This window comes from Carassius gibelio, chromosome A6, assembly GCF_023724105.1.
Source record: "Carassius gibelio isolate Cgi1373 ecotype wild population from Czech Republic chromosome A6, carGib1.2-hapl.c, whole genome shotgun sequence".
Taxonomy (NCBI): Eukaryota; Metazoa; Chordata; class Actinopteri; order Cypriniformes; family Cyprinidae; genus Carassius; species Carassius gibelio.
Window position 1 is genome coordinate 9,872,285 of NC_068376.1, and position 18,322 is coordinate 9,890,606.

The window sequence follows — 18,322 nt, forward strand, 5'->3', positions numbered from 1 at the left end:
CCTGAAAAAATCATCACAATAGGCTACTAGTATAAATAACAAATAAAATATTTCTAAAAGCATGTTAATATAGATATGGACTCGAAAAGGCACCAAGTATATTGGGGGCGGAAAAAAGAAAAAAGAAGAGACAGCGGGATGATGCTCGCGCGTCGCTTGCAGGTAAGACAATGTTTTAAATAAAAAAATTAGTTTTAAAAGAACGGCGTTAGGTAACAACGTTATTTTTTCAGTAAGGCGGTAATCTAACCAATTACTTTTCCCGTCGTTACAATGCCGTTAACGTTACTGAACGTTAAATGCGGTGCGTTACTATGCATTGATTTAATAAACTTGCAATCCGAACGCAACCCTGGCTCACACAGCGAGTGAGGAGGTGGGTTAATAACGAGATAAGCGATTATGATTGGCTAAGGCAGAGTCATGTGTTTTATGGTAGCCAATCAGAGCCAGTGTTTTTACACACATGCCGGCACACTCGGCTGCGCCAGCGGCGCCACACACACACACACGCAACAACTGTACAGATTTCGCAGCAGAGATGGTGAGATGGCGAGTCAGGAGCAATCCGATGAAAAGTTGGCATTTTCAAGGTGAAGATATAAGCACTACTTCAAATTCATTGTGGTCAAAGGCAAGAACGTGCATGTAATGTGTATGCAATGTGTGACACGCATCTACAAAGCTAATGGCCAAAAACACCCTTTCTTACAAAGATAATACTTGAAGTGCAGGATAAAACTCTTGCTGTCTGTTGACGTGCAATAAATATTGAAAGTCATGTTCCTGTCTGTTCTACTCATTTCAACTGACTTGTGAAAACTGCAAAAAAAAAAAAAAAAAAAAAAATGTAGCAACTTTTTTTCCTTTTTTTTTTTTTTTTACAGTAACGCAAATAGTTACTTTCCCTGGTAACGAGTTTTATTATAGAGTAATTCAGTTACTAACTCAGTTACTTTTTGGAACAAGTGAGTAACTATAACTAATTACTTTTTTAAAGTAACGTTCCCAACACTGCTGATAGCTGATTCTGCAGCTAGGAAATGTAGGCGTGTGCCTCTGTAGGGCCTCTGACAACTGATGGTAGTGAAAATGTTTAATATAGTTCTATAGAATAGCAGAATGGTCTCTTTATAGAGATGTAGTCCCTCTGTTCAGTAATTTCTACTGTGCAGTTATTCATGGTTATTTGCTGTTTAAAATGTGCACTTTAAAATTCACACTTCATAAAATTCATACACTTATACTTTTATTTGCACTAAACTTAATTTGCACTTTTAACTTTCTGTGTTTACTTCGTTCAGTTCCAATTATTCATTTGCAGCAGTTATTTTGGAAGTAAAGAGAACCTAACTAATAAATTCTGAATGGAGTGTCCAGATGTGCATAGGTTCTTTGTAGCATGTAAATAAGGGCATCATCCACACCCATGTTGGACTGATATGCAAACTGCAAAGGATCCACATAATTTTTCATACTGGCCTTGATGTAAAAAAGGACCTCTCTCTCAAACGTCTTCATAATATGTGAGGTGAGTGCTACAGGTCTGTAATCGTTATGGTTAGATGGATATCTCTTCTTTGGAATTGGGATCAAACAAGATGTTTTCCAAAATGTCAGGACCTTTTGTAGATGCAGGCTTAGGTTAAACAGGTATGTAAAAATACCACTCAACTGGGTAGAGCATGTCTTCAACAGTCTCGGCCCAATATCATCAGGCCCCACTGCTTGCCCTGACTTCAGATGGTCCAATTCAACCTTGACCTGAGATTGATGTAGCACCATCGGTGGGGTTACAGTGGGAGAAGAGATGGGGGAGAGAAAGGTCATTTGGGAAGTGATGTCACCAATAGGAGAATGGGGGGATGATGTCATAGATGGAATGAGTGAGGGAAGTGAAACAACACCAGGCAGCAGCAGACCAGGTGTGGCAGGCTGATGTGGCATTGGGTTATCAAATCTATTAAAGAATCTGTTATATATATATATGATGGTATAAAAGATAATCATATACTACAAAAAGTAATTACAATAGTAAAAAAAAGAAAGATTGCTACTAATCTAAAATGAATACATAATTATTCCTTGTAGCTCATCAGAAAACTAAAAACTGGTTCCTACATTTTATCAGAATGTTCCCAGAAATGGTCTATTTGATTCTTTCCAGATGTTAAGTTAAAGAAAGTCCAGTTAATCAGTCAGAAAAAAGAGGCCTAGCATTTCCACAAAAAAGCAGAATAAATTTCTTAGTTACAATCATACCATAATGGACAGGCTGAGAGACTCAATCATACCTTTGGGCTGAGAGACTCAAGCAAATTTGACCGACCAAAAATTGCTATCATTGGGTCAGGGAGTAAAACACAGTTACAGACCTTGGCAAAGAACTGGAATATTTCTGTCCAAAAACTCTGAATTTGTAAACAGAACCAGAAAAGATGTGCCAGGGTACCCTCAGCAACTTTACACTTGTCACATATGGGGGAGACAGAAGGATAGAATTTGCGGAGCTTGGTTTTAGAATAGTGAATTCTGTGTAAAACCTTGTATTGAATAAGATGATGTCTCGAATTTATAGAACATGACTAAACAGATGAAAGGCATCTATCCCAGTCAGTCTCGGTAATCTGAATTCCTAGATCTTCTTCCCAAGCAGCTTTCAAATGAAGGGAGGAAAAGTTTATTTAATCTTTAAAAACATTAACGAATTAACAGGTTAAACCTCTAGCATCAGGAGAATTAAAAACTAAAATATTTTGCTAACAAAATCTGAGATATTTAACAAGATGATCAATATTAAACCACATAGGACTACCGTCATCAAACAGTGTTTGCCTTATGTGTCTTGTTGAACATTTAATCTCGAAAGGAAGGCAAACAAACCATGTATTCCTCCCTTTTAAGCTTTAACAGCTGGCATCTTCCTGGAAAATCTTACCATTAAAGTACATTATGGAAAATGAGAACATGAATAAAAACTCTCATTCTGACAGAACACCAGTGAGGTCCAGTTGATCCTGAAGGTGCAATGGGGTTCAAATTTATACAGTACTTTGCCAATGAAGATTTTCCACACCAGAACTTTTTTTTTTGTGCATTTGTCATACTGAAATACAACTGACCCAAGCTGGAGAATAGCGAAGCAAAATTAATTTACTAATATAGTGAATTATTTCTCTACTAGGTGAGGTTGCATCCCCTAAAAATATATAATTATAAATCAATTCATTATTTTCAGATATGTAAAAATTATGTTTTCCATGGAATGTTTTTCATGGAAAATTCCAGTCAGTATGAAAGGGGCTTAGATAGTGATGATTGAATTTACACTGTCAGCCAGATCTATCCATTTTGAGAGAAGCAGCAGCAGAAGAAGAAGCAGAACGGCATGAGGTCATATTTTTGGCATTCAGTTTGAGCTACTTACAGACCTGTTTATCTGACTTGAATCTAAGCACTTATATATGACTCTCATAGCTGTCCTTGCACTCAGCATCATGATGGAGGGTAGTCATTGTTTAAACTCTGATTAAGTCACCTGTTGAATCAGTCTGTGGTGTGGGATTAGAGGGTGGTTACAAAGATTGTGCTGTGGGTTCAGTGTGGAACTAAAATATTTTCTCCTTTGCTGAATTTAATGCTGTGTTTTGATGTTTGTCACTTAATGTGGTCCTTAATTTGAAACACTGCCATCTGCTGAGAAACTTATACAGCACCACAAACCAATTATTATTATTATTGTAATAACACAAAATCACAGCAGCACAAGATACCGAACATCTCTTTCAATATATTTCAAGATGATCACCATTTAACAATGGTTCACATTTTATTTTTTATTTTTTTTTCACCTGCACATGGTTTGTCAAGTTGCTCCCTTCTGATCATTTGAAAATTGACAAAATTGACTGTAAACCACAGTTTCTCTAATTTCATCCACGGACGTGTTGCAGCTCCAGAACTCACATCTGAAAACAGTAAAACCTTACAGGAAGTATTGCACTGCTAACACATTTTAGGTCAACTGCTTTGACTTTCTACTAATGACTTACTTAATTCAGAGTTTAAGTGTACCACCTTTGCCTCTTGTTATACAGAAATCTGTAATAATACACTTTTCATCCTGTCAGTTACTAATTTATTTTTCTTTTTTTCTTTTTATTCAATCTCTTTTGCCCCATCTATGATTGATAAAGCACTTAATGATGGTGAACAGAGAAATTAACCTGCTATAACAACCTAGTCAACGACAGGATGGAGAGTGCGTTCCATGAAATTCTATATACTTTTTGTAAACATATTGTTACATTGCCTCTTTTACATTTCCACAAAAAAACAGCAAATAGCTGACCTTCCTTTGATCAATGACATAATCCATATAAATCCAGTAGCTATTTTAATCACACACATAATTACAGCACTCATGGCAAATTTCTATACATATATTGTTTTTTTTTTCAGTTTCTTCCACATTCATGCCTTTTCATTCTAAATCGTCTAACACAGTGACACAGTGAACACACATTTAAATAAAGACAAAAACGGTAACATACATTTTACATCAAGAGCTTCTCAAAACCTGATTTTGATATTTTAGCTAAAATAATTAATTTTTACCTTTTAAGTCAAGTTTTTTTTTCTGTAAAGTATACACTCTTTTTAGACATTAGTTACCCATGAGTAATATTGCAGCAAAAATAAATATTCATTAAATGTCATGGTTTGTCATAATACATTTTAAAGACAAGTACAAAATGGACCTACCCATGCACTTGCAGTCACTGACTGAGGCAAAGCTGTGAATGGGATGTTGAGCACAGTTCAGTAAAAGCTAAACATCTACTACCCAGCACGTATTATTTGATATTTGTGGGTAGAGCCAGTGTGTTTTTTACTGTCCATATGAATACGGAATTTCAACGTAAAGTTTCCAGTGACTGCAGTGTAGTTGCTAGTTCCACAGGCAAGTGTAGCATGTCTTCATGTGGTGATCAATTTGGCATGGTGTATTCTGCCATTTTTTTAGACCACACACTCACACCCAACCACACACTCACACTCACACTCATACCCATATTTATTAATTTTCATTTATTTTTACAGATTTGGTCTGTTATTCGAAGTGAAAAGCTGAATTTTGCTCAATGCTTTTCTGAGTAACAGCAGAGCAAACTAAAGTTCTCTGAATTCAGAGAGAAAATAACTTACTCTTGTAATTCTCACAAGCAAACATGCACGATGGATTCTTCATACTTTTCATAGGAGGACACAGAAAGAAGAATTTTGAGTTTTTGACTTGTCTGAACTTTTCTTTTTGTTTCTTTTCTCTTTTTTTTTATAAAATAAAAAGGAAATAATTTTCAGACATTTTGTTTCCTGAACTCTACCTTTGGTTGTTCATTCACAATGTTGGCATATTATTTGTATTTTATTATTTGTTATATATTGTAAAGTCCTGCCTCCTAATGAAGAAGGCCAGAGGGACAACATTTATCCCTGTCATTTACACTTACTGCAGAACTTTAACCCTGACATATTCTTTATCTGCTTATTTTCAGCAAGAGACTCACCTTAAAACAGCATCATTTTCAAATCTTCAAAAAGAAAGAGTAAGAGCCTGACCACCAGAGTTAATAAACATGAAATAAAGTAATAATGTATGTAAAAAGAATAATCCACTCTGGAAAAATAAGATAAGTATAACCGAATCCTCTTTGGTGAGAAAATTCAAACTTGTGGGGAAAACAAGATGGTTGCTAGGTGGTCACTCAAAGTTTCTGGATGTTCAGCATGAATTTGCAGACAGAATGGACAATGGTTGAAGCAGGCTGGGTGGGTTCCAGCTCAGCAAACAGATGACTCACATTATCAGTTGTGCTTCCTTGTTTTCGAGCCACTAACCCAAAAAGTCTGCATTATAAACCAGAGTAAAGTCTTATTAGTTATTTTTTTATAGTGCATAACAAAATAATTGTCATTGATATTTGGTATACTCACTTTGCTACACCACCCTCTGCTTTATTCCACCTGTGAAAACAATGGGATATGAGGCCCATGCTAAATTTAATGTAGAATTATATTTCTAAATGCATGAAATGTAGTACATGGGCCATGCAGAAAAGCCAACTGAAATACTTAAACAAAATATTCACTTTCTGTCTTGTGGGTCCAAATTGCAGTAAGTGATCATGTTCATCGGGTAATAACGACGGAAAAAAATTCTAAAGGAAAATTACGTTTTGTTATTCCAAGGTCACACAAGATTGATTAAAGACAACACTTAATCATTGGCTATGTAAAATGTACTTAAACATAAAATCCACTCACTTCCTCTGATTGTCAGTGAGTGTGATGCCCTGTGTGGACACTTTGAAGTGGATAATGGTTGCTGTAGGAGAGGATTTGGCAGCAAGTGTTTCAGTGATGGCTTTGGCCACAGCCTGTGGACCAGTCAGTGACTCCATATCCACAGAGTTTATGTACAAAACATTACATGCTGGGAGAGAGATAAAGTAAGTGTGAAATTGAGGTTGCATTGAAACTTTTTTGTGTCAAATAACACCAAAACAATACCATGTAAAAGGAATGACATGAAAAAAGGACGTCATAACTATTATTTTAGATAAAATATACTTTTATGGACTGGTTTCATGTGCACATGGTGAGAGTAATTGATTTTCATAGGCAGAAGTTACTATAAAACTAGCATGCAAACAGTGACACAAATGCTAGCTAAGAGATGATGTGTCATATTTACCATAAAAATCTTCAGTAGGTTTAGGAGGTCCTGAAGTGGTAGAAAAATTGAGAAGAAATTAGGATACAAATTATATTTACAAAGGGCAATGAGGGAAACGAGAGACTCACCTGTTCCCTGCTTTAATAAATCCATAGTTGAACTTGTTGGAGTGGCTAACTCCAAGGCCTCTTCATTTGGATCTGTTCACAAAAAGATCAGACATGGAGACAAGTACAGGTCAGTCAATGATTGAGGAATACAAACAAAAATGCCATCTATTAACAAGAAGTCAGTTACAGGGGTTACAGGAACTGGGTGATAATTTCATTCTCACCTCTTGTAGGGATCATAAGCTTGCATGGAAGGGCCAGAGGTGTGATGGCGTGTTGATAAACGAGAGCAGAAAGACACCCTGTAAACACATACACACACAAAGTACAGGTTATAGCACACAAACAAGCTGATAGGTGGAAGACTACAGACTACTATTCAAAAGGTACCAATTTAAGTCAGTACAATACACAGCAGACAAAAAATAAAACGCATCACCACTGAAATTCATTCTTACCAAAGTATGGCTCGTTTGGGCAACCCTTAAGTCTCACACCCTTGGCACAGGTTTCAATCAGGAAGTGTCGTACCAATTCATTTGTGATGTCTCCAACTTCAAAGTAAGAACAAAAGATAAATGAGGATGAAGTTCTGTTCTGTGTTGATTTGTGTGATGCATGCAGTTACCTTTCTTCTGCTGCACCATTGGAGGGGGAGAGGCTACTTTCATGGCCAAGCCATATGCTCCTCTGAATGAGTTACTGTCTCGAATGACAAATGCTCCTGGTTCACGATCTTTAAGAACACAGATGGCTAAAAAACATAAAAGATTAAATGTATCAATTACATTTGGGAAAAGTATTAAGTATTAAAAATTAAATGGGAAAAGTATTCATAAAATGCATTCCAAATTCTGAATAATTTATAATATATAATTATTCACGGTATTTAGAAGTGCCCGCACAGTAACAATATTGTGCATATTCATTACACTGATATATCACATTACCAAATACTGGCACATGTCTAATCTATATAAAGGCAAAACACAGCAACCACATTAATGTTCACAATGGTGTTGTGATATGGCTTGCCCTATGATAGATGGGTTTGGCTCCACACTACACAGATTCAGAGAAAACCAAGAGTGTAAACTGGCATCAGATCTCTCACCTTGTTCCCTTGAGATTTCTGGTTTGTACCAAAATTTGGATGTATCTTGTACAAATTTGATATTGATTCTAATATCTGGAGGTCCATCAGCTAAAAAAAAGAAAATAAATAATTAATAAAATAAAATAATTACACACATCTGCTTCATTAGTGAATTTATTTTCAAGATTTCTAGCTGCAGTTCTTATCTTACCATATATTGAGCCAATCGCAGCTTCTTGTGGCGACACTTGTGTAGGAGTGGGTGCTTTCCTACTTTTGATGCTCTCTGTTGGAACACTTTTAGAATTCTCTGCAATGGATCCCACAGTTATGTCCAGGGGCAAGAACAGTGAGGGGCTACAGGATTGCTCTAGGTGAAATGAAGGAGTAGCTAGGCCAGACTGAACCAAATAATTGGTGCTTTGCATGGACTCTGCCCAATGTCTCTCAACTGGAGTGGCCCGACACCTAGGTGGGGTTTTGTGTTCTGGGCTAGAGGCAATTGAAGCAGGTGAGTGGTGGCGGTCTATCACAGGGCTTGGCGGGATGAACTTGCCACTGCGACTCAAAAGAGGGCTGTTGGGAGTGGTTGGTTCACTGCCGCCAATGGCTGTTGGTAGACGTCGCCCCATAGCAGGGCTACTAGGACCACCAAACCTACGTTGAAGGGCAGGGCTTGGGGGTGTATTGGTGGCAACTGTACGGTGGAGTGTGTTCGGGCTACCTGGGATGTGATGAACACCCACAATGTTAACAGTGGCCTCATCGGGGTTAAGGTAAGTAAAGGTATCTAGGAAGAGAGGAGCCCGGACAGGCTCAGATGGAAATGATGCAAAGGCAGACTGCCTTCCCAAACTGTTAGAGAGCAAACAGATAAAACAGAGAAGGTTTAAGCATATAAAATTAATCATATACTTTCACCCAAACAAATACATATATTTTACATTTTGAAAAAAGGGACAGTGTTCAGATGACACTTACCTATCATAACAAGGACTGTTAACTGCTTGAGGTGGGTTGAAAGTGTGGGCAGTAGGAACTGGTCTTTCAAAAGCAGGAGAGTACTGATGCTGCAAAGGAGAAATCAATCCTCTTCCTCTGACTCCTGTTCCCACAAAACCATGTTGCTCTTTAAGAAAAAAAAACTGTGTATGAGTTTGCACTGCCACTGCCTCAACATCATATGACACAAATTTGGGGTTGATATAATGAAAGCTTTAGGATGAGTTCAAAATTGCATGTTTTAAAACAAAATGTAAAATGTTAGGCAGGCAATATGGCTGATCTTGGAAAGCTAAGTATAATTGTATTCCACATGACATTAAAATAGGACATTTAAAACTTCAAGAGCTACAGAGCAGAGCCTTTTGGCACAATATTGTTGACACTATAATACTGAAATACAATTTCAATAAAACCCTTATACTGTATACAAGAGGGCTTGCAGGAGTTAACAGGAGTGAATGTGTACAGGAAGGAGAGTGTAGCATTCTTGGAGATAATGAACATATCATTGTAAGGATTTCCACTGTCATTTCAAAATACTCTTACCTTCTATATCATCACTAGAATCAGAATCTGATAGCAGCAGGTGTAAAAAAGGAGAAAGAGGAGCAATGACAGTTTTTAAAAGGAGAAGAGAATAATAAAAATGTGAATGTGATGGGAAAGCACAGCAGGAGGACAGTGACAGAAAATAGCGAAAGGGGTATTTCTGAACACTACTGGCCATGTAACGGATAATTAATCAAGTAGTCTACTTATTAAATGATGACAAAATTTAGAAAATGTTCATAATTGGACAGTGGACTATTTGGCTTTTATAGGTACTCACCTGAACTGCTTTGTTGTACCAGAGCTTCTGTAGGGTTCTGTGCCTTCAGAACTGTGGCTGAAAGAGCGGCCTGACCAGAATGGCCTATTTAAACAAAAATACTTTAATTGTTAGGTTCAAGCATTCAGTTCCTCTTCGGGAACTTGAGCTGCGTCGAGCACTTTTGGGGAACGCCTTTGGCAAGAACAACTCTGAATATCGTGTGCAATCAGTTCAATGGAAGAGCGTGACGTCACGGACGGGGTGACGTAGCGTCCAGGAAGGCACGTGCCACGCAGCTGGCTTCAGCTTCGCGTCTTTCAGCAAGTGCTCTGTGTGTGCATGTTCATAAGTCTGTCTTGTAAGTCTTATTTACTGTTGTCTGTTCAGTATCATTAGACTAAGATGCCTAAAGTCTAAAGCAAAGACCAGACATTTGAAGGGCGAAACCAAATCGCGCTATAAACTGTGTGTTCCTCCATGCCAGCGCTACATCACGGCTGGAGACACACATGATTTATGCGTGGTTTGCCTGGGGTCGAAGCTGTCCGCATTTTGAACGATTGCCAATGCGGACGCTTCGATCCCGGAGGGCTCACTTCGAGGAGGGAGCCTTCTCTAGCGTCTGCTGAGGCAGAGCGGCTGCTGCACTCGTGGGATCTGGCAGAGGGAATGGAGACGGGCCAGTCCTTATCACCCTTTCTCATCTGCTAGATCCGGCGCCCAAACCCTGGGATCGTAAGCACGCTCGTCGGTTCCTTCCCCCCAGGGCCGACACTCCACCTCTCTTCGTCTGATGAGGTGGATGTGGAGACAGTTGGTAGGGATTCGCCACCCCTTTCGCCCCAGTATGAGGAGCTGCTGGAGGTGGTTACTCGCGCAGTTGAGAAGTTAAAAATAGACTGGCCCCCAGAGAAAAAACATGAACCGCAGAGAAGTAAACTCGATGAGCGGTATCTCAGGCCCAGACAACCACCTCCAACCTGTCGTACTGCAGGCCTTCTGTCCTCCTCCCTTTCGGGAGCCAGACCAGGAAAACTAAATTGTATGAGTCCAGTGCGAGCATTGGACGCATACATCCACAGAGCTGCCCTGTGGAGAAAGTCTGACCAATTGCTTGTATGCTACGGTCCTCCTAAAAAGGGTTCTCCTGCCTCTAAGCAGACCCTTAGTCGTTGGATAGTCGAGGCTATCAACGTCTCCTATGAGTCCTCTGGTCTTCCCCTTCCTTTGGGAGCCAAGGCTCACTCTACGCGGAGTATGGCTGCCTCTAAGGCCTTTTTAGCAGGTGTGTCCCTCTTGGACATCTGCAACGCAGCAGGGTGGTCCACGCCCTCTACATTCGCCAGATTTTACAATCTCGATATGCGAGCCGCTCCTGGCTCTTCTGTCCTCTCGTCCTAATCTGTGCTCTTCGGATACACACTAGGCAGGGGCTTGGTAGTCTGGCAGCGTTGGCACATCGTTCCCCAAAAGCGCTCGACGCAGCTCGAGTTCCTGAAGAGGAACGTCCCTAGGTTACGTATGTAACCCTAGTTCCTCGAGGGAACGAGACGCTGCGTCGCCGAGCTATACTCCCGGCACCCCTGCCTGCGCTTGCTTCCCTACTCGAAGCTGAAGCCAGCTGTGTGGCACGTGCCTTTATAGCTTCCTGGTCGCTACGTCACCCCGTCCGTGACGGCACGCTCTTCCATTGAACTGATTGCACACGATATTCAGAGTTGTTCTTGCCAAAGGCGTTCCCCAAAAGCGCTCAACGCAGCGTCTCATTCCCTCGAGGAACTAGGGTTACATACGTAACCTAGGGACGTTTTATTTTAACTGGCCCATCCAGTTTTCTGGAGGCCCAGCTACAATAAAAATCCTGCCGCCGCTAGTGCAAGACCCATATGTAAAGTATTTAAGTTATATGAAAGGTAGTTACGGCATCAGGTATTACTATGTACTGTCAAAGATTATGCACTTTAAGCATTATGAATTCAGACTAACCTTGCCACAGAATAATTTTTCACTTGCAGTCTGTCCTGTCACATCATATGATAGTTCTTTGTAAAAAAAAAATCTATGCAAGTTCTGTATTCAATGCATATTTGTTTGATTAAGCTTTACTTTTCTTACCTAATGTCATGACAGAATTGTAACTGTATGAAATTTTGTTGTATATTAACACCAATGTTTTGAATCGTTATGACTGAAATAATGACTGAACAGGGATCACTCTTTCTGCAGGGAGGCTAAACATACAGAGGTTCAAATAAGGGGTCTGTGGCAAGGTTTTGGGTTATACAGAAAAGGTAGGGGTCAGGGGATGTGTCTCACCAGCATTACTGTGGGTAGGATTAAAAGGAGCTGATTCCTTCTCCTCAAAGGATTCCCTGTAGCTATGCACAGTTTTCTGAAAGGGAAACAGATAGGATAACAAAATATTAAGGTATAATATATAGCAATACCCAATAAATGCTATATACAGTAATACAACTAAGAGAAGTAAAAACACATTACGATAATGTATTTTAAAACATATCAGTGTTATACACAATGATAAAGTGAAACATCTATTTCCACAATTTATCCATTATTATATACCTCCATGGGTTGTCCACCTGGGTTCATTGCAATTGTGTTGGCAAAGTCTGGCGATAGAGGTTTCAAGGGTGAACACACCCCGTGGACTGCACTTTCAGTTTGGCTGCTGAGGTACTGGCTTTCACTGGTGGTTCGCCTGCGCATAGTTGGCATGGCTTCATCTGGGGTTACTGTACGTGAATGTGATTCTGAAAACATGGAAAACAGTTCTTAAAGCAAATTAAGTTTATATGTCAGAAGGCTACAATTTTATCTTTTCAGCCAAATATCTTACATTTCATTAGATTAAGGATTATATCAAGAATGATAGCTGTTTTACTTAAATAGGTTAAGTCCTACATCATTCATTTGGCCTCTAGTGGCTACAGTATGTTTTTGATGACTGAAACCTCCTCAGATTCGAACCTTATATACAGTATGTGTACATTTGTGATAATAGCTGATTGCATTCAAAAGTTATAGTCTTTTAACTAAAAAGAATATTATTAACATCCATGTTGAATTTAAACTTATTATTAATATAATATCATAATAATAAACTTATGATTATTGATATTGAGACTCTTCTTACATCATGTTCATTCAGTTCAGTGCAAACAGCCAAGAAAAATACATAAAAGTTTTTGCCAAAATCCAATATGGTGAAAGACGGTCGTGAAATCATATACAAATTTGTTTTCAGCTTGACCTAAGGATTCCAATGCTATAAAATTGAAATAATCTGTGACATACATATTGTTAAATGTTATATCCCAAAATGTGATATTCTTGATGACTTTGATTTGCTGGGATCCAAATAATAATGACCCAATAGACAAAATAATAATAATAATAATAATAATAATAATAATAATAATTCTGACAAAATGTTTTACACTTAAAGGTTCACTATATTTTCCTGCATACATTCAGTGATTTGCCTGAAGAAAAATAAAATAAAAAATACAACCAGGCAGAATAAGATGACAGAGATGTTGAAAGAGAACAGAAAGGGGTGGAGGAAGGGGGACAAACCAGAAAAGGAATAGGAACGATGATGTTCAGGCTGGAAGGACATGTTCTTGGAGATGCCCCGGATGCGGGCGTTGTACTCTGGGTTGAGGAATGATGGAATGGGTTGAAGCAGAAGAGGAGGAGGAGTATGAAGGTGCAGGTCGGGAATCAGTGGTGTGACGGGTGATCCATATACCACAGCAGAGATAGACAGAAATGGGAGGAAAAACAATAATGAAGGAAGGGTGAATATGAATCCTACTTTCTATGGTCTCAACATTTTTCTTTAAAATACTGTGCTAGATTACAAACTGTACTGTTTACTAAAATAAGTTTGTATGATTGTACATGACTTTCCATATGTGAGTAAATAATCAAGTACCCAAAATTATATAGTGGTCTACTAGTGGTACTAAAAAGCACTAGAGACACAACAGTCTCATTGCTGACTTACATCGCTGCAGCTATTCACTCCTACACAGTGGACAGTGTGAGTGTCTGCCAGGAATACACAATATCAACATGAGATATGATGACACCTCTATAATCTTCTTTCATCAATCTTAAATGTGTAGGTCAGCTTTATAGCTCAGTATTAGAACATGTCTTCATTGTTTATCTATGCAGTGGGACATACTTGCAGGGAATTTTTCCATTGTTTATGTTTGATCTCCTACAGGACTAAAACAAGATATGAGTGATAGATAGAGAGATAGAGAGATAATATGGCTCCATTATGTTACCAGGCCTTGGTGTATTGTGTTTTTTTTTTTTTTTTGTCAAATATGGATTAATATACAGTAAGATGCTGCACTTTGTATGAGACTGTTAAATGAAGCCTTAAGCAGGCTTAACTAAACTACATGTTCTAATGACATGAAAATGAGGCTGGGTAGAGTGATATCCTGTTTATCCATCATGCTGTCACTTACAAACTTTAATAATGAACCATAATAAATCTATGCCAGCTTTAGCTTATCATTTTTTTTCTTCAGTTTTTATAGCTTTCTCAAAAATACAAAGGCAAAACCACACATAATCACATAATCTATAGATTTTTTTTTACAGATTCTAGTGGACACATTTTCAGTTTCAGTCATCTTATATATGCAGCAAAAGCTATGTACTCCGACCCCAATTTCTTTCTCCCTCACCTGCCACACGGTGGGCCACAAGTCCATCAAGGTTTAGTATCTCCTCCTCAGACTTTGGTTCAGGTTCTTTTGCAATGGAAACTGGGGGGAGTGGAGATGACGATGTGCTGTGGCTTTTTTGAGCAACTGGGAATGTACCCTGAAGGTCTGGAGAGTAAGACACCTCGCTGCTTCCTGGGTAGACAAACTGGGGCTTGATTGGAGATGGGAGTGGTAAAGTTGGGGATGGTGTTGTGCCTGAACCTCCACGGATACTGTAGGGATCTTGCTGATAGATAGGTGAAAGGGCCTGAGGGGACTGGTAAGCCCTCTGATGATGCTCAGATAGTGGAGTCATGGGGTAAGCAGGTGATGATCTTTGTGAGGACTGTCCAAAACTGGCAGAGGAAGAGAGAGGTGGGCCACCAGTGACACTATAGATGGCCTGGTCAGCCTGGTAAGAAGGTCTGATTAGTGTATGGGCAAAGGGTGGTTGGAAAGCTGAGATATTCTCACCTGCAGGAGCACTCTGAGATTTGGGAAATGGTGTATGTGAAGGCTCCAAGTCAAGCATGAGCATGTTTAGGGCATCTATAGACTGTTCTACATCCTGCTGTGATCCACCTCCACAAGTTGGGAAGTGTGGAAGGGCACCATCTGAGCCAAAGAAGGGGTCATCCACAAGACCATATTGATGCCAAGCACTGAGCCCTCTTTGCACTGCCTCTCGGCTGCTGGTGTTACGTTCAGGAGCTTGTGGCAAGTACTGAAGTCCTCCATCCAGCATAATGCCACCATATGACTGCGAGCGATACATTCCTTCATTCTGCCCATTGTACTCTATCAGTCCATGTGCCGATGACGACCCTCGGAGCTGGTGCACAGGCATCTCCTTTTTAGGCCTCCTCTCTAGGAAATTCCCAAGTTGCCTGTCTACTTCTACTACTGTGGACTCAGTGACTGGTTCGCTGTCAGCTGGTGTATCTTGACCCTCAAAGGAGAATGTGCCAAGGCTGCCTACACTGTTATCTCCCACCTGGCTTTCTGGTAACTCATCGTCAATAATGTCAGTTTCTTGCTCAGCACCTGCTTGTCCATTCACGTGGACCTGGGCAGGCACAAGGTGCCGCACTCCAACCCCTGGGCTTGAGTTGGCAAAAGAGAGGAAATTCTGATGAAGGAGAAGTGGTGATCCCTCTGACCCACTCAGAAGCTGTTCCAACTCTCGGTTCTCACAAGGACTAATTGCAGTCTCAGGGGGAGCTTGGCTCACAGGCCCTGAGGATGACAAAGACTGTTGAGCATCATCTGTGCGGTCTGTCTTAACAGAAGCAGTAGAGTTTCCTGAGTCACTGCTGACAGAAAGGGCGTGGTCTGGTAGTGGATGGTTGGCAACCGGAAGAGGAAGTGCATGTTCAACTACAGGAGGAGCATGGTCAGTTGAATAAGCACCATCGGGAGACACAGTTCCCTCAAGAGAGTCTTTCTTCTGAACCCGGAAGTAAAGGCTGCCATCTACTGGACCTTGAGAATGAGCAAATTGTAAAAAAGAGGTTATAAATTTATTATAACTATATTATAACTATTTTAATCTCTATATTTTTTTCATTTCCATCAAAAATGAAACTTATGAAATCACTTGCTCACCCTTATGAAATTGTGCAATATTCTTAAAATGGAATGTATGACACATCCTCTACATTTAGTATCTTATCTGAAGTCATATGATAGCTTTGACAATGGATGCCAAGTTTAATTCGTTATTAACTAAAAATCAATGAAATAAAAAATAAATATATCATTTTCTGTCAATGGAATTCACACACAGTCCTTCAAAATGTTAATGTCTTTCAAAAAAGTCCTTCAGTCACACAGTTCTTCATTTTTTTCATTATATATATATTTTAATATATATTAGGGCTGCATGATAAATTACATGTGATTGTCATGCGTGTCTCATCAGTAAAGCCGGTTCTGTGATTAGCAGTAAATGTCCATCATCTGCTTTGAAACGGAGCGGCACTTAATATACAGAGTCGTAGCTCGCTGACAAGCTATGCAATATCGAGTTCATAACCGCATGCGATTCATCTGTGATTATGACGCGTATTTACATAATTATGGATTATATTGACTATAACAGCGATTCTCAATTCCAGTCCTCACACCCCCCAGCTCTGCATATTTTGTATGTTTTACTTTGTTAACACAGCTGATTCTGTTAATCAGCTCATTAGAAGTGAGCTCCGTGCATGAACTGTGTTATGGTTGACATGATCTCTTATAATGTCTTTTTACCCATTGCATTGCATGGTGCCATGTAAACATAAAACCATGTCTGCATTTGATCGGAGAAATGACAAACAACAAGTGCTACTCTACACTGCTCAAAACTTGCATTTGAATCATCAGTGGGAAATCCTTTACATATGACAATGTACTTACAGACCGTAGTCTACTCTTCCAGGATCAGGAAACAGTCCTCCATAAAATTCACTCCACACATCTGAATTTTTAGGTTAAACTATTCTGGAACAGTGTTGTAAATACAGCTTAACCACTGATTTCTAGTTGTGTCCTGTTTTGGAAGACCAAACAAAGTAGTTTCGCTTTCACAAGGAAACACACAGCATCAGTCAGAATAAACAATATGCCTTATTTCTTTGCATGAACATTTGGGCGGTGTTATGCAAATCTTCCCACATCATGATGTAGACATGTTGGGGGCGTGTTAGAAAGAGCCATTTTAGTTAGGCGTGGTTGACTCTTAACTTTTATATAAAATATCTCTTTGGATTTGAGACCTTAGTCTTTGCAACTTTACAGATCATCTTTATGCACCAAGAGCTTGCAACACTCCAAAGAGAAAGGAAAAGTTGAAATCGCATCATAGGACCCCTTTAATAGTTTGGTTAAGTCTTGTAGTGCAAAATCCTTAACCTCCCCCACCTCAAAAAATAAATCATTAAAAGTGGAGGTCTAATGGGCTAACAGACTAGAACAATGGTTACAGGTTTGAGCCAAGGAAAATGAGACAGCATAATTGCCCAATTATCAGTGTGTTGTGTATTCTCATCTCCCAGTCCTGGTAATTGGCACACAGCCTTGGTAAAGAAGCGTATGCTATAAACTGGAAAATAACAAGTTAAGATATGTAACTTAAACCTAAGCAGTATTGTGTAACTAATGATTGATTGTTCTTTGGGGTTCAGGTAATATGCACAAACCTGCCTTCCATGATGATGACCAAGTTTTACCAAGTCTGTCTAGCAACAGCCATGGTGTTGGCTTAGGGCCAAGTGAATGATATCATGGGTAAATCATGCCAAAGTGTTGGTCCAGAGAGAGAAGAGGCAAAGGGCCACTGCAGTTCAACATAACACAATCATGTTGTACTGGCCAAATTTATAAAAGGAGAGTAAAAGATAATGGTATTCTAATAAATAACTCAAGGATAAAAGAGTAAAAAAAAAAAAAAAAAAAAAAATTCCTAGGCAGAAATATAGAATAGCTAACTGACAGAAAGGCTGACAGACAGATAGACAGGCATACATTTGTGGTGAGTGTATTATGACAATTTACAGAAATGAAACAGGGGAATGGTAAGCTGACAGAAATGCCAATGACATGAGAAAGCACAAGAGACAAGTTACTGTAAAAGTTAAAACAGATGGGGTGGGGGTGGGCTATATTCAACATGAAGTCACAAAGCGATCCAGCTGCTGCTCTGTAAGACTAGTGATGGCCGATTCGTGAACGAATCATTCAATTTAACCGGTTCTTCTTAGTGAACCGGTTGAACCAGTTCACCAAATCGAACTGAATCGTTTGAAATGGTTCACGTCTCCAATA

The 18,322-nt window shown here is 39.3% G+C and overlaps 1 protein-coding gene across 4 annotated transcripts in view; it reads right to left on the reverse strand.

Annotated features, from left to right (window-relative positions):
• Positions 1 to 4,379: 4,379 nt before the first annotated feature.
• LOC128015449 (tensin-1-like) overlaps positions 4,380 to 18,322 on the reverse strand; it is a 106,898-nt gene continuing 92,955 nt past the window's right edge. For 2 of the 4 annotated variants that reach the window (XM_052599278.1, XM_052599277.1), the window contains exons 17-34: positions 14,492 to 15,994; positions 13,359 to 13,436; positions 12,345 to 12,532; positions 12,078 to 12,153; positions 9,780 to 9,863; positions 9,497 to 9,523; positions 8,927 to 9,074; positions 8,157 to 8,800; positions 7,964 to 8,053; positions 7,478 to 7,603; positions 7,308 to 7,403; positions 7,074 to 7,151; positions 6,868 to 6,939; positions 6,758 to 6,787; positions 6,328 to 6,496; positions 6,153 to 6,221; positions 5,998 to 6,027; positions 4,380 to 5,910 (exon numbers count right to left, since the gene is read on the reverse strand). In XM_052599278.1, coding sequence (XP_052455238.1) covers positions 5,769 to 5,910; positions 5,998 to 6,027; positions 6,153 to 6,221; positions 6,328 to 6,496; positions 6,758 to 6,787; positions 6,868 to 6,939; positions 7,074 to 7,151; positions 7,308 to 7,403; positions 7,478 to 7,603; positions 7,964 to 8,053; positions 8,157 to 8,800; positions 8,927 to 9,074; positions 9,497 to 9,523; positions 9,780 to 9,863; positions 12,078 to 12,153; positions 12,345 to 12,532; positions 13,359 to 13,436; positions 14,492 to 15,994 — 3,650 coding nt within the window. In that variant the 3' untranslated portion in view covers positions 4,380 to 5,768. The remainder of the gene's footprint in view (positions 5,911 to 5,997; positions 6,028 to 6,152; positions 6,222 to 6,327; positions 6,497 to 6,757; positions 6,788 to 6,867; positions 6,940 to 7,073; positions 7,152 to 7,307; positions 7,404 to 7,477; positions 7,604 to 7,963; positions 8,054 to 8,156; positions 8,801 to 8,926; positions 9,075 to 9,496; positions 9,524 to 9,779; positions 9,864 to 12,077; positions 12,154 to 12,344; positions 12,533 to 13,358; positions 13,437 to 14,491; positions 15,995 to 18,322) is intronic. The other 2 variants (XM_052599280.1, XM_052599279.1) reach the window with 2 other exon arrangements.